General features: G+C 30.8%; 1 protein-coding gene across 2 annotated transcripts; it reads left to right on the plus strand.

Moving 5' to 3' along the window:
* Positions 1-2,205: 2,205 nt before the first annotated feature.
* Positions 2,206-8,719, plus strand: LOC110611798 (ARM REPEAT PROTEIN INTERACTING WITH ABF2). 2 transcript variants are annotated; one of them, XM_021752283.2, is made up of 19 exons: positions 2,212-2,757; positions 2,916-3,073; positions 3,633-3,805; positions 3,891-4,011; positions 4,094-4,168; positions 4,268-4,362; positions 4,554-4,629; positions 4,834-4,941; positions 5,286-5,414; positions 5,530-5,598; positions 5,802-5,861; positions 5,999-6,122; positions 6,257-6,396; positions 6,780-6,843; positions 6,964-7,043; positions 7,392-7,456; positions 7,536-7,653; positions 7,746-7,870; positions 8,177-8,719. In XM_021752283.2, the coding sequence occupies exons 1-19, from the start codon at positions 2,505-2,507 to the stop codon at positions 8,268-8,270; spliced, it is 2,127 nt and encodes a 708-aa protein (XP_021607975.1). In that variant the 5' UTR covers positions 2,212-2,504; the 3' UTR covers positions 8,271-8,719. The 2 variants fall into 2 exon arrangements, 1 of the variants encoding a protein (XP_021607975.1); XR_006350277.1 differs by lacking the exon at positions 6,780-6,843 and having other exon boundaries at positions 2,206-2,757.
* Positions 8,720-15,490: the final 6,771 nt, after the last annotated feature.

A 15,490-nucleotide genomic window follows, 5' to 3' on the forward strand; every position in this document is an offset into this window, starting at 1 on the left:
ACATTCAAGTTTGAGAAATGTGCATGATGTAGCAGGTGACTTTAGAAAGAAGAAAAAGAGTTTAAAGGTAAGACATATCACTTTTAAAGATAAAAGAGAATAATAATAAAAAATGTGAGTATGATAAATAAAATAATTAAAATAAAAATCTTACGAACAGACAATTAAAATTAAAAATTATAACTAAATAGATATTGCATATTTAATAATTTTAAGATTATACAACGATCCCTCAATTTACTTTTTTTTTCTATATTAGCAGAATGCGTTTTCAACTTACTGAGAGTTTATCTTTTCAAATTGAGTTGAGAATAAATAGTTATTCAGGCATATTTAATTTGTTGTTTAAAGTGTTAGATAATGGGGAGGAGAACTTTGAAAAAAAGTGTTTAATTGTTTGCTTGAGATGAAGCAGTCCTCGAAAAGTGTTGGCGATGGTTCCTTCTTCCTTGCAGCTTAGATAATAGATAATGCATGTGACCGAGTCATACAGCCAGCTTGCTTTGATGGCCATCCATCTACCATACCATCGGAGGCCTAAGTAGGGACGGAAACAGTTATGATATTCGTAAAAATAATATAAATTTAATTTATATTAGTGGTATTTAAATTTATATTAGTGATATTTAAATTTATTTTAAATTTAGTTAAAAAATAATTTAAATTATCATTTCAAATACGATTATTATTATACCAGTAAAATTTAAATTCGTTTAGTTTTATGTATTTTAATTAATAATTTATATACAAAATATTTTCATTTAAAAAATTTAATATTTTTAAAAAATATTTAAATTTTAATTTGTAAATAAAAAAATATATAAAAATTTATAAGTATTATTATAAAATATATTTTTTATATTAAATTAATTATTTATATAAATAAATTTTCATTTAAAAAATCTAATATTTTTAAAAAATATATAAATTTAAAATTTTAAATAAAAAAATATATAAATTTATAAATATTATTATAAAATATATTTTTACATTAAATTAATTATTTACATAACCGGTTTGAATAGTAATTTGACAGTTATTATTTTTTAAATTTAAATTTATCTTAAATCCAATTATAGCTATCTAAATCTATTTTATTATGATTCAATCGAATCGAATACTTAAAAATATTTGATCCGTTACTATTTATTTAATGAAATTTACCATTCAAAAAAAATAACTTAAATAAAATATGATTTTACACTTTTATATAATTTTAATTACATAATACTTTTTATTAATTTAATATGTAGTAAAATCTTTAAATAATCTAAAAATATTTCCATTTAATCAATTTTAATTAATAAAAAATAAATTCACATCTTAGTATTATTGTTTTATGATTTTCCATGTATGTATAATGTAATAATTACTATAATATATCTATTATATATTTTACTTAATTAAATGTTTTTGTATTTTAATAATATTTATTAAAAAAATATTTCTCGATAGTTGCAAATCACTTAAAACTTTATATCGATATAAAGAGAATTTAAAAATTACATGATTAATATGAAGCAATAGAGTTTTTTTGATCTGTTGAAGAAGAAAGGAGAATGTGAAAAGGGAATAAAAAAAGATTATATTTTTAAAATAAGGATAATTTTAAAAATAAAAATTTAAAATATTGATTAACAGGTAATAAATTAGATCATTTATGATTAATGAAAATAAATTATTGAGATGTTTTAATATATAATTTATAAAATGCACTACTGTAATTGTCCCATAATATTATTAGGAAAAGTGCAAAAAGGTTATAGTATGGTATTTAATTGCATTCGCTCCTCTCCCAAGTCCCAACATAAAGCGCAAGTGGATTCTCAATTTCCATGCCATCCACTCAAATAAGCCATGGCGTGGACACTTTAGCACATTTCAAAATATTTAATTCTGCTAATAAATTTTTTAAAATAATTTTATTCAATATTTTTCAATATATTATTCACTTATATTATTTTGTTAGAATTTAAATAATTAATATTATTAAATTATTTTTTCAACTTAATAAATTCTCCTTAAGCTAACAAATAATTTATAATTTAAAAAAAATCAAAATTTGATATAAATGAAGAAGAAAAATTATAGAGAAAGTAATTTTAAATTGTTATAATTAATATATAATAATGTAACTTTTTAAATATTATTTATTTTTTTTTTTTTCAAAAAGACCCTTCACCGGCGGGATTGCGAGTTCTGACGTTCTAGCCAATGGAAAGCAGGTGCATTGGTTCAGTTTTCAACCTTCCAGAACCGGAAAATAACGTGGCCCGTTTAAATCCGACACATTCAATTTCCCCACCGGTAAAGAAAACAGAAGAATAGAAAAAGGAACGAGAGGAAATCACAAAAGTTACACAAAGCTTGCTAAAAAAATTTTCCTTATAATTCCCAAAATGCCCTTGATCTATGGATCTCTCAATCTATTCGAATTCCTTTTCCTTTCTGTTTAGCCTCTATTTCTGTCGGTCCATCTCATTCTCCGTGCGTTACTGTTCTTGATGGAGCCTCAGAGGAGCCAACAAGATCAGGGTCTCCCGGAGAGGAAGGGACAGAAGCGCAAATTGGAGGAAGAAATCGAAGAGGAGCAACGAGAGATCTCGCCGGCGGCCACCTTTGGCGATGCGCGCCAAGCTCTTTTACATGAGGTTGCTGCGCAGGTAAATATCCTTAACTCGACCTTCTCTTGGAACGAGGCCGATCGGGCAGCTGTCAAACGAGCCACTCACGTCCTTGCAGAGTTCGCTAAAAACGGTAATTCCTCCCCCTATCTTGTTCCTCTCTTTCATTTTTTTAGTCCACGGATTCTACTTTCGGTTCTGAAGTCAAGATCTCTCTTTATGCTAAGTGTTCTTTTGCATGGTTGCTTGCAAATTGAGGAAGTGTTTTGTTCGTTGATCGTTGTTTTTCAGAGGAATTGGTGAACGTAATTGTTGAAGGAGGCGCAGTTCCAGCTCTAGTAAAGCATCTTCAAGCGCCCCAGTCAGGTGAAGCTGACCGTAATTCAAAGCCGTTTGAGCACGAGGTGGAGAAGGGGAGTGCTTTCGCGCTAGGACTGCTTGCTGTGAAGGTTACTATTTATATGTTCTTTTCGTGCCTACTTTTGTATTTTTACGCCTAGATACTCGTTTCATAGCATCTTAGTTTCGAGGTTCAGTTTCTGTCCAGCGAAGTTCAAGTATTATAGGAAGATGCTTCCTGTTCAACAGTGAGTCAGTTATGCTACGGTGTTATCCATCTGTAAATTATAGTCCAGTTAAATTTTGCAGAAAGGAAATTTTCATATTTGCATGAAATCGATGTTTTAGGGGTAACTGTATTTTTTAGATGTGACAAGAAATCTTTTATGCATTGCAGAGAATGGAACAGTTGTTTTATTGTATGAAGTATCTGGTTTCCAGTAATCTGCGATCATTTCTTTGTTTTTAAATTTGCAAGAATATTTCATGAATAATACACACCTAAAACAGTGACACTGCTATTCCAAAAATAAAGCTAAGAAAGGCAATCGAAGGTTGAATATCAAACATAATTTTGTTGAGAAATACTCTAAACTTGATCTGATTTAAAATCTGCTTTTCCCCCATCCCTGAATATTATTATTTTTTTTCCATCTTGACTTTCAACAGCCGGAGCATCAGCAACTCATAGTTGACGCAGGGGCACTGTCACTTCTTGTGGACTTATTGAAGAGGCATAAGGATGGTTCTATTTCTCGGGCAGTGAATAGTGTAATTAGAAGGGCAGCTGATGCTATCACCAATTTAGCTCATGAGAACAGTAGCATTAAGACTCGTGTTAGGTTTGCTCATTTTAGTGGTAATTTTATTTGAATTTCTGAATTTGGCACTATGTTCTTCTTATTTTCAGTGTCATTGGGTATGCAGGATGGAAGGTGGAATTCCTCCTCTAGTTGAGTTGCTTGAATTCACTGATACAAAGGTGCAAAGAGCAGCTGCTGGGGCACTACGAACCCTGGCTTTTAAGAATGATGAGAATAAAAAGCAGGTGATAAATATGGTCTTGGAGGTTGGGCCTATAAGGTTGGCTTTAATATTAGTAAAATGATAGAAACTCTTTGATTTTGCAGATTGTTGAATGTAATGCTCTTCCCACCCTCATTCTAATGCTACGATCTGAGGATGCTGCTATACACTATGAAGCAGTATGCCATGCAACATTAGTTTTAAATTTTGTATTGATGTCGACTTCTATTTTTGCACTTGACATTACCATCGTCATGAAAAAATTTTGATTCTCACAGGTTGGTGTGATTGGAAATCTGGTGCATTCATCCCCAAACATAAAAAAAGAAGTCCTTGCTGCTGGTGCTTTGCAACCTGTTATTGGCTTACTTAGGTTTGTCTAAATCTTGTGTTCTAGGCACCCTTGAGCTACCTCTCTACTTGTTTTGGCAGCATGCGAAGATTGTCATTCTTTGAAATTCATTGATATTTTGTTTTTCTAAACTACTTATCTTCCTTTGCTTGAGTGAAGATTTTCTAAGAAAAATTAATTCTCTGTAATTTATCATGATTTCTTGGAAATAGCTCCTGCTGTTCTGAGAGCCAGAGAGAGGCTGCTTTATTACTCGGACAATTTGCTGCAACAGATTCGGATTGCAAGGTATGCTCGACCTTTTAAGCTAATTCATGAGAAGATTGGAAAGGCAGAAAAGCATTTTCTAGTTTCAAAGTTTTTGTTTCCAGCTGTCCATTTAGAATATAAACAAGAAAGTCAAGTTTTTTACTTTGATGGATGACTTGAGACTCAATCCTTCCTCCAAAAAAAAAGGGAAAGCATTTTGTTAAAAATGTGAATTCTTTTTAGGTTCACATTGTTCAAAGGGGTGCAGTTCAACCTTTGATAGAGATGCTTCAGTCCCCTGATTTGCAGCTGAGGGAAATGTCAGCATTTGCACTGGGGAGGTTGGCACAGGTTACCATTTCTTTCTTTCTGGTTCATACTTAATTTACATTAAATTTAGATTTCCTAATGACATTGTGAAATGGGTGTTGCCTTCATACCAGTGAATAGTTAGTTATTAGCTCTAAGGTTTTTAGTGGTTAGAAAAGATAATACATTTTGAAAAGGAAAAATTTTAATAAATATAAAATTTTGTATTTTAAGCATTAGATAGGAATTCAAATGTATTTTTAACAATTTAGCTTCAATGTAGCGTTTACACATGCATTTCAGCACTTCCTCACTAACTTGACCAATTGAATTGAATTCTGATTAGATGGTTCTTTTGGCTTTTGATTTTATTTTTTTTATCGCAGGATTCGCATAATCAAGCTGGTATAGCTCATAATGGTGGTTTGGTGCCATTACTGAAGCTTTTGGATTCAAAAAATGGATCTCTTCAACATAATGCTGCATTTGCGCTATATGGTCTTGCAGATAACGAGGTGTGCTGTAGGTTATGAATTCTTATGAACTTTAGGACCAAAATCCCAGAATAATTTTGCAAGTGAGCCTGTCTAACTTCATACGATCTTATGTTCTCTCATTTTTTTCATATAGGATAACATGTCCGATTTTATTAGGGTGGGAGGTGTCCAGAAGCTGCAGGATGGAGAGTTTATTGTTCAAGTATGTTCATTAATCATTTCATTGGTTAGCAGAGCTGTTATTATTAGTCTCTTTTATATGCCTATGCTGCTGATTGTATATTTGCTTTCACTACATGGTAGCTTGAAATCACAAATTCATGTAGGAACCGAAATGTTTACCAGTTCATTGCTCTTCTTGCTGACCTACCGTGATTAATATGCAATTAACAATCACGCCTGCAGGCAACAAAAGATTGTGTCTCAAAGACTTTGAAGAGATTAGAGGAAAAGATTCATGGACGAGTAACCCCTCACTCTCTCATTTTATTATCTCTTGCAATATCTAGTTTACGGAAAGCATAATTTTTTTTTTCTTTTTTCCCCCTTTGAATTTAATATCCAACCCTTTAAATTTGTAACTTATATATTTATTCTTGTAGGTTTTAAACCATTTATTATATCTAATGCGTGTAGCAGAGAAGGCTGTCCAACGACGTGTTGCTTTAGCTCTTGCGCATCTTTGTTCCCCAGATGATCAGAGAACGATATTCATTGATAACAATGGCATGTCACATTCTTTGTAATGATGCCAGTTTTAACTTTACAACCGAGAAAAAACAATTATTAGTTTGGAAAAGTGTTTGTTGACTTCAGATGATCATGCCGGTATGAGAATGCTGATAATTTATCTAATGCAGGATTGGAGTTACTTCTCGGGCTTCTTGGCTCTACAAACCTGAAGCAACAGATTGATGGAGCTGTAGCTCTCTACAAGTTGGCAAATAAAGCTATGGCTCTCTCTCCTGTGGATGCAGCTCCCCCTTCTCCAACACCACAGGTGGTTTGCTGTCTAAAACCACTTGGACTTAATCTATTCAGTTGCTTATGACGTGACATCCTAAACTTGAGCTGAATGTATTTGAGGTTGTTGGCCGATATAATGGAAGAACACAAATATTTATTATAAAAGGTTTTTGGTTTAACAATTTATTATTTTGTTATCACTTGAACTTGTTTCCTGTTCTTGTGTCTTGAGTGTAGATTTTGATGGATGAAAATATCAAAGAAACAAAATGGTTGTGGGGTTGGTGTGTAACAATTTGTTATTTATCATTTTTACTTGTCCTTTGCTTTAACTTTCAAAATATGAAAGGATGTAATTTTAAAATTTTAATTTGCATCTGGAATTTCATGCCTATGATAATCTGTCTTTTTCTGCAGGTATATTTAGGGGAGCAGTATGTAAACAATGCTACATTATCTGATGTAACCTTTTTGGTCGAAGGTTGTAAATAAAAAGTTTTAGATGGTTACCTTCTGTGGAATTCTTATTTTGCAGATCCTGCTAGTATTTTGGATTTTTTGTCATGAATTCTTACAAAAGCACATTATTTGTGTGCTGTAGGTAGAAGGTTCTATGCCCATAGAATTTGCCTACTTGCTTCTTCAGATGCATTTCGTGCGATGTTTGATGGAGGTTACCGGGTAAGTTTGTGCTTCAGTCATGGTTTAGTTTACATTCATCAAACATCTTCCCTTGGGCCTTTATTTAAGAGTTCAGGCCCAAAGAGTGAAACAGAAGGTTGCTTTTTTTTTTGTCTGCCAAAGTACTCTGCAAAGTGAATTCATTCGACTGGATAATATATTGAATTTGGTTCAGATAATTACAGAGATCATTATTCATCTTGTTATTGTAAACCCAGAGTGGTCTTCTTGATGGATTTGTAGTTTAAGCAAGACTTATGCACAAGTAGGGGGTGAGGAGAAAGATTGTTGGGATGACATCATATGTGACACTTACATTTTATTAATTGTTCTTGGCATTTGTCACAGGAGAAGGATGCAAGGGACATTGAAATTCCAAACATTAGATGGGAGGTTTTTGAGTTGATGATGAGGTTTGATAAATTGCATAGTCCTTAGTTTCTTGAAGAAGTCTCTCCAAATTGATTATTTAGTGGGTTTTGTTTTCTACAGATTCATATACACAGGATCAATAGATATTTCATTAGATATTGCACAAGATCTCCTGAGGGCCGCTGATCAATATCTTTTGGAGGGCCTTAAGCGACTCTGTGAATATACCATAGCACAGGTGAGCTATAAAGGCTTATTTAAGTATGTACTTGAAAATGCATAACTGGCTATTGTTAAATATGGTTACTGTTTTTTGTCCAACTCTCTCAGGATATATCACTGGAAAATGTTGCAAGCATGTATGAACTTTCAGAATCTTTCCATGCTATTTCACTGAGGCACACATGCATTTTGTTTATCTTGGAGCAGTTTGATAAATTGAATGCTAAGCCCAGGTACATGCCCCTCTCAATCTGCCATTTTCCTGTTCCCTTAGAACCTTTGGATGTGAATAAATATTTCAAAAATTCAGGTAGTACCTTAAGTGTAAACAGTTCTCTAATATACTTGCACATATTTATGTGTAGAAAATGGCAAATTTTAGGATAATCAATCAATCATTTCACATTGTAATTGCTAAATGCTTCTTGCTTCCCTACGTGATATGTATGTTTGGAAAATGTTAGTTTTTCCTTCGGTGGAATGAGAAATATATAATTTGTTTTCTTGGTGGAAATTTATATTGCATGCTGGAATTGCAGGCATTCCCATTTGATCCAGCGTATTGTACCTGAGATTCGGAATTACTTTGCCAAAGCACTTACCAAAGCTAACCCACATAATTTGCGGCTGTAGATTGCTGGTCTTTGATTCTCGATGTCTAACTAGATAACATTGTACAGAGAGTGGTAGATGTTCTAATTGATGTCGAGCCATTTGAAAGTCCTAATAGGTTGGTTAATATGGCTCCATAATCTTCCCTGGTACCAGATTGCTACTAAATGTGTATGCAACTGTAACATTGTTTCCATTTTCTTGGATGTTGATGGGCTATGTTCTTCACCAACATTATTGTTGTTGCATGTACTGATGCATTTTGTAACTCTTTAATGAGTTGACGTTTGGTGAGAGAGCAAGAGTTGATTCCCTGAAAATTTGGGGCAGAGCTTCAGGTTTGTAATGCTCCCTCTCAAGGACTTCGGTGGCTTAATATGTTATAGCGCTTTAGACATTGCTCTTTATGTGAAGAGACTAGGAAGTTGCAATAAAAATATATATGTGTATATCATTGATCCTTTTTCAAATTGTAAATTTTCTGCAGGCGCTGTTGCATGATCTTTTTCATTTACGAACATGGAAATTGTTAATCAGACTGTCATTGTGTATTGATTACCACTTGTGTAGGTCGGGTCAAAAGGGACAGCAATTAATTGTTTGTTTTCACATTTTCTGTTGATGCTATTTTGACACAAACGTGACCTGGCCGCTGGTCTAAGCCAGTTTGCCTTAATCACCCGTTCTGGTTTAATTGGGTTAGGTAGAATCGGGCAGAAGGTTCATTTGGTCTTATTTTTTATTCGGTTTGATTCATCCAATTTAAGTCTGATTTTGATCAAATCTAGCCACATATGTTTTTTGAACTTTTTTTTTTTTTGAAAAAGGGAAACGAGATTCTTTGGTCTGAATCAGATTGGTTTATAACGTTCTTCATTTTCATTTCACTTGTGTTTATAAGCCTGATGGGAGAATCTTCCTTTTGTTTTGTCATTTTCATCAATTATCCCATTAAAAAAGATGGAATTTTTAGTTGTAGAACGAATTTCGTGTTGTCTCCCGTTGTCCTTTTTCGATTCTAATGTTTAATTTTTTGGTTTTTGAATATAAAATGCATATTAGCAATATGTCTCATATTTTAATTTCCTTTCATAAGATGTTTTATTGAAATCAATCTTTATGGAGTATTAAATGTGTATTATTAAATTAAACTATTAGTTTTTTTTTTCTTTTTTCTGAAAGAATATAAATACGTTGATATGCATATATCAATTTAAAGCTGTATATTTGTGAAGTTAAAAATTGTCTTGGATATCATAAGAACTGGTTCAATTTAATAGAACATTTGAACATTGATCTGAAGTTTTTATGATAATGAGGAATGCCAAGTAGAATGTAAGAAGAAAAATAGCCAGGTGTTGTAAGCCTTTTATTTGGGGCTTTTTGCATTTTCATGTTAAAAAAAAAAAAAATTTCTCAAATCTCAGTAAGAACAAATTTTTTTCCCAAATCAGGGTGAAAATTAACTTAGAATTTACCGCACACTTAAAATATAGTAAGAAAAAATAAATTTTATAAAAAATTACATTACCGCACTTTTGCAGTGCGGTAATGTAAGAAAAATTATTTAAAAAAAAAATTCATTGAAGTGCGGTAATGGATTTGAAGTTTAAATTTTAATTTTTATTTAATTAATTATTATATTATATTTTTATTAATTTAATTTATTTAATTATATATTAAATTTATATAAATATAATTATAAAAATTATATTAATATTAATTATTTTAAGTTATTTATTATTTTAAGTTATTTATAATATAATATTATATTTATTTTATTAATTATATAATTTAATTAATTATCTATTAAATTTATATAAATATAATTATAAAAATTATATTAATATTAATTTTAATTATTTTAAATTATTTATAATATAATATTATATTTATTTTATTAATTATGATATTATCAGATTTAGAGAAGGGTTTCAGTATGTATGGATAAGCTTGCTAGAGAGGGAGGCGCCTATCCCTTTATTTTTTTTCCTTTTATCCCCTAATGACTTGTAGTGACCTTTTTAATACAGTACCACCTGTCCTATTATACTGGTCCATGCGTATGGATGTTTCAGAGGTCCTCTTCATGTCAGACGGCCATTTAATTTTTTTCGGTACACAAGTGGGCAGGACTGCGAAGTGACTGGGCCTGTTATTTTTCCTCTTGTCATATCACCGAATCGAGTAAGAGCTTGTTGGGCTTGGGCTTCTGGATGACCCGGCCTATCATTCATGTTGAAATTTAGTCTGAATCTACCGGACAGGTCTGCTGAGAGGCGTTCTGAACTTGAAATCTGATATGCTCTTATGGGCCTTAACTCGGCCCAAAGAGTACGAGACTCGACGGTTATCAAATTATATAATTTAATTAATTATATATTAAATTTATATAAATATAGTTATAAAATTATATTAATATTATTATAAATATTAATTATTTTAATTTATTTATAATATAACATTATATTTTTTATATTTATCATTTTATTTTATTATTTTTATTTTTATAAAATTTCTAAACAATTATAACGCTAACACCACCTACAAAAAAAAACTTCAGACTTTTTACTATTTCAAAATAAAAAAATTATTCTAAAATCTATTATTATTTCAAAAATTAAATATTTATAAATTAATTGTAATAAAAATAATAATTAATTATATTATATTATAAATAAATTAAAATAATTAATATTTATAATAATATTAATATAGTTTTATAATTATATTAATTAATATAAATTTAATATATAATTAATTAAATTATATAATTAATAAAATAAATATAATATTATATTATAAATAATTTAAAATAATAAATAATTTAAAATAATTAATATTAATATAATTTTTATAATTATATTTATATAAATTTAATATATAATTAAATAAATTAAATTAATAAAATAAAATATAATAATTAATTAAATAAAAATTAAAATTTAAACTTCAACTGCATTACGGCACTGCGGTAATGAATTTTTTTTTAAATTAATTTTTTTTATATTACCGCACAATGAAATGCGATAATGTAATTTTTTATAAAAGTTATTTTTTTTACTGCACTCTAAGAGTGCGGTAGGCTCTACCGCACTCTAAGAGTGCGGTAGGCTCTACCGCAGTTTAAAAGTGCGGTAGAGTCAACTTTCACTTTGATTTTAGAAAAAAAAAATTTCAGACCAAGATTTGAGAAATTTTTTTTTTTAATTTGAAAATACAAAAAGCCCTTGTATTTGAGTACGAAATAGTTGCATCTTTGTGATTACATGTTACGAGAACATTTAGGTGCCGGATTTTGAATCCTAGAAGCCAACTTATGTTGGAAAATGGTAGAAAAAGATAGAGAAAATAAATAAAAAATGAGCAGAATATTGCTTGAGGCGTGATAATAATCACTGTCCTTAAGGATATATGTTTAATTACCCAGAAATAGAGAAGAAACAATAGAGAGAAAAGAGAAGTATTTAATTTTTTGTGTGTATTCCATAACACATAAATGCACTCCTATTTATAGTGCTTATGGTTATTCAAATCCACAATATCAGATAAAATATTATTCAATTAAGATAAAGATTTAAGATATCCACAAAATCAAATAAAAAATCTGGTTGGTTTAGTTAGGATAAAGATTAAGATAATTTAAAGTGGAAAAAATCTTTTTAACCAACTTAAAATCTGCAACTTATTTCAAAATATTTTTATGATTCTTTTGAAATAATTTGTTAAATATCCAACAATCCCCCACTTATTTCAAAAGAATTGAAACATAAATTTAAGTAAAATATTTTCTGGGTATAGTACAATGTATTAATTTTGGTGTCTTTTGGACTATGAACCAAAATTTGATTAAGTGAAAGATAATTTACTGAATATTTGGTGAAGTTTAAACTTCTATGAACCAAACAATTCTTAGTGTAAATTAAACTTTTCAACAATCACAATGTACTTTTATAATTCTGCTGTTTGACGCGGTGTTGCGCTAATAAGCCATGCGCATGCCTGGAAGTTCATAAGAGCTCTAGAAATTTGCCTTCAATTTCATAGGACCGCTCCACTCTCATATAGGTCATTCCATCAAGTGTATACTGCAGATTATACACCACCTATAAAGGATATGGAAATAATTAAGAGTTTTAACTCAACCTCACTTTCTTTGCAGTTTTAGCACTAACACCATAGGTAGGACTTTATAAAGTGCTGAAATCAACTAATGATTTGTTATTACCCATATGAACCTATTTCATGGGATCGCCAATCATATAGGTTGGGTTACCATCATTGTTGACTTCCTCCAACAGGCTGTAGTCCCATACCCCTCGATGTTTCGTTTATTAATTTCTTTCCCAAGGGTTTAGTCAGAGGATCGGCCAAATTCACTTCTGACTTCACATAATCAATAGATATAACTCCATCTTTTAGCAGCTGCTTTACCACATTATGTCTCAACCGAATGTGTCTATTTTTACCATTAAAGGTTTTATTTTTTGCAATAGCTATTGCAGCTTGGCAATCACAATGAATAGACACAGAAGGTGTTGGTTTCATTCCTAATGGAATGCCTGCCAAGAAGTTTTTCAACCACTCGGCCTCATTACCAATCAAATCTAGAGCAATAAACTCTGATTCCATGGTTGATCTAGCAATAACAGTTTATTTTGCTGATTTCCACGATATTGCTCCACCACCTAGGGTGAAAATATAACCACTAGTGGATTTGATCTCATCTGAATCTGAAATCCAATTTGCATCGCTATACCCTTCTAGCACAGCGGGAAATCCACTATATAGAATACCATAATTTATGGTACCTCTCAAATATTTCATTAAAGTTACCAAAGCATTCCAATGATCATGGTTAGGACTTTGAGTGTACCTGCTCAGTCTACACACTGCATAAGCTATATCTGGTCGAGTAAAATTCATCAAATGAATTAAACTTCCAATAATTTGAGCATATTTAGACTGGGATATAGCATCTCCAACATTTTTCTTTAACTGACTGTTAGCATCAAATGGAGTGTTTACAGGTTTCACATCAAAATTCTCAAATTTCTTTAGAAGTTTTTCAACATAATTTTCTTGAGTCAACATTAACCCATGATCATTTCGTACAATTTTCACACCCAAAATTACTTTAGCTTCCCCCATGTCTTTCATTTCAAATTTAGAAGATAAAAATTGTTTTGTTTCTTGAACTATATCAAGACATGAACCGAAAATGAGCATATCATCCACATATAAGCATATAATTACACAATCATTTCCAATAAGTTTTGTATACACACATTTATCAACCTCAATAGAAGAAAAACCATTACTTAACAAAACTTGGTCAAATTTTTCATGCCACTGTTTTGGTGCTTGTTTTAAACCATATAAAGATTTAAGCAATTTACAAACTTTATTTTCTTGACCTAAAACAACACAACCTTCTGGTTGTACCATATAGATCTCTTCTTCCAAATCACCATTTAAAAATGCAGTTTTTACATCTATCTGATGGATATAAAGTTTGTAAATAGAAGCCAAAGCAATTAAAATTCTAATTGAAGAAATTCTAGTAACAGGAGCATATGTATCAAAATAGTCAATATTTTGTTTTTGAGTAAAACCTTTTGCAACAAGTCTAGCTTTGTATTTATCAATTGAACCGTTTGCAACCAATTGGTTTTGCTCCACGTGGTAGATCAACAAGTTCCCAAGTATTATTTTTTAAAATAGAATCAATTTCAACTTTAATAGCTTCTTTCCAAAATAATGCTTTAGAAGAAGAAATTGCATCTGAAAAAGTTAAAGGATCATCTTCCAAAAGATAAACATAAAAATCATTTCCAAATGATTTTTCTTTCCTTTGTCTTTTTGATCTTCTTAACTCTTCAATTTCACTTTCATTTATATTTTCACTAACAGATGCATTAGAAATAACTTTATTTCTTAGAGGAAAAATATTTTCAAAAAACTCAGCATTTTTAGTTTCAATAATAGTGTTACAATCCAAAACATCACTTTTGAGCACAAGAAATCTATATGCAGCACTACAATTAGCATAACCAATAAATAAACAATCAGAAGTTTTTGGTTTATAATCATATTTCTTTTCATACCTTTTGTTTTGGTAGTGTGGCTTGTCTTGAATGAGGTTGGCGTTGGCAGCGATCTCTTTTCCTTTAGCTTTCTTGATCTCTTTCTTGTTTGTATCTTCTATGATGATATGAGTAATAAGCTCAGAAAGGGACAGCTGCTTATGTTTATGCTTGAGTTGCTGCTTGTAGTCGTTCCACGAAGTCGGTAATTTTTCAATCAGCAAACCAGCAACAAGCTCCTCTTGAAGTGTTATATTTTCTGATTTCAGGTCCTCAATCAGTTTGTGGTATTCATTGATTTGTGCCTTTATATCTTTATCATCCACCATCTCCCATTTGTAAAATTTGCCAATAGTAAATTTCTGTTTGCCAACATCCTCAGCAGTATATTTGGCAATTATGGACTCCCATATTTGTTTTGCTTCTTTATAAGAGCAATAAACATCAAAGAGATCGTTAGATAATGTGCTAATAATAGTGTACCTACATACCTTATTAGCATGAACCCATAATTCCCATTGTTTGTTGGAAGTTTCTGCAGGTTTCGCATCGGTGAGAGCAAAAGCAACTCCATGCATATCAAGAACTGAAAATACACGTTCTTGCCAGCGTTTGAAATTGTCACCATTGAATTGTTCAATTTTGGAGACATCTGGGAATGGCTTGGACATTGTCATGACAAGTTGCATCATTGCAGCAGGAACACCACTTGGAGTGACAGTGGCAGAAGGATCAACAGGTCCAGTAATGGAAGTATTGTGGGGAGAAGTAATTTCAGCCATTATCCTTAAGATTGTTGGAAAATGGTAGAAAAAGATAGAGAAAATAAATAAAAGATGAGCAGAATATTGCTTGAGGCGTGGTAATAATCACTGTCCTTAAGGATATATGTTTAATTACCCAGAAATAGAGAAGAAACAATAGAGAGAAAAGAGAAGTATTTAGTTTTTTGTGTGTATCCCATAACACATAAATGCACTCCTATTTATAGTGCTTATGGTTATTCAAATCCATAATATCAGATAAAATATTATTAGTTAAGATAAAGATTTAAGATATCCACAAAATCAAATAAAAATTCTGGTTGGTTTAGTTAGGATAAAGATTAAGATAATTTAAAGTGGAAAAAAAATCTTTTTAACCAACTTAAAATCT

This window comes from Manihot esculenta, chromosome 3, assembly GCF_001659605.2.
Source record: "Manihot esculenta cultivar AM560-2 chromosome 3, M.esculenta_v8, whole genome shotgun sequence".
Classification (NCBI taxonomy): Eukaryota; Viridiplantae; Streptophyta; class Magnoliopsida; order Malpighiales; family Euphorbiaceae; genus Manihot; species Manihot esculenta.

Excerpts from the sequence above, each read along its gene's own strand:
- LOC110611798 (XM_021752283.2), top strand. The coding sequence starts at position 2,505 with ATGGAGCCTCAGAGGAGCCAACAAGATCAGGGTCTCCCGGAGAGGAAG. Across the intron at positions 4,363-4,553 it reads CCTGTTATTGGCTTACTTAG|CTCCTGCTGTTCTGAGAGCC; the intron begins GTTTGTCTAAAT and ends TCTTGGAAATAG. Across the intron at positions 5,862-5,998 it reads AGGAAAAGATTCATGGACGA|GTTTTAAACCATTTATTATA; the intron begins GTAACCCCTCAC and ends TTATTCTTGTAG.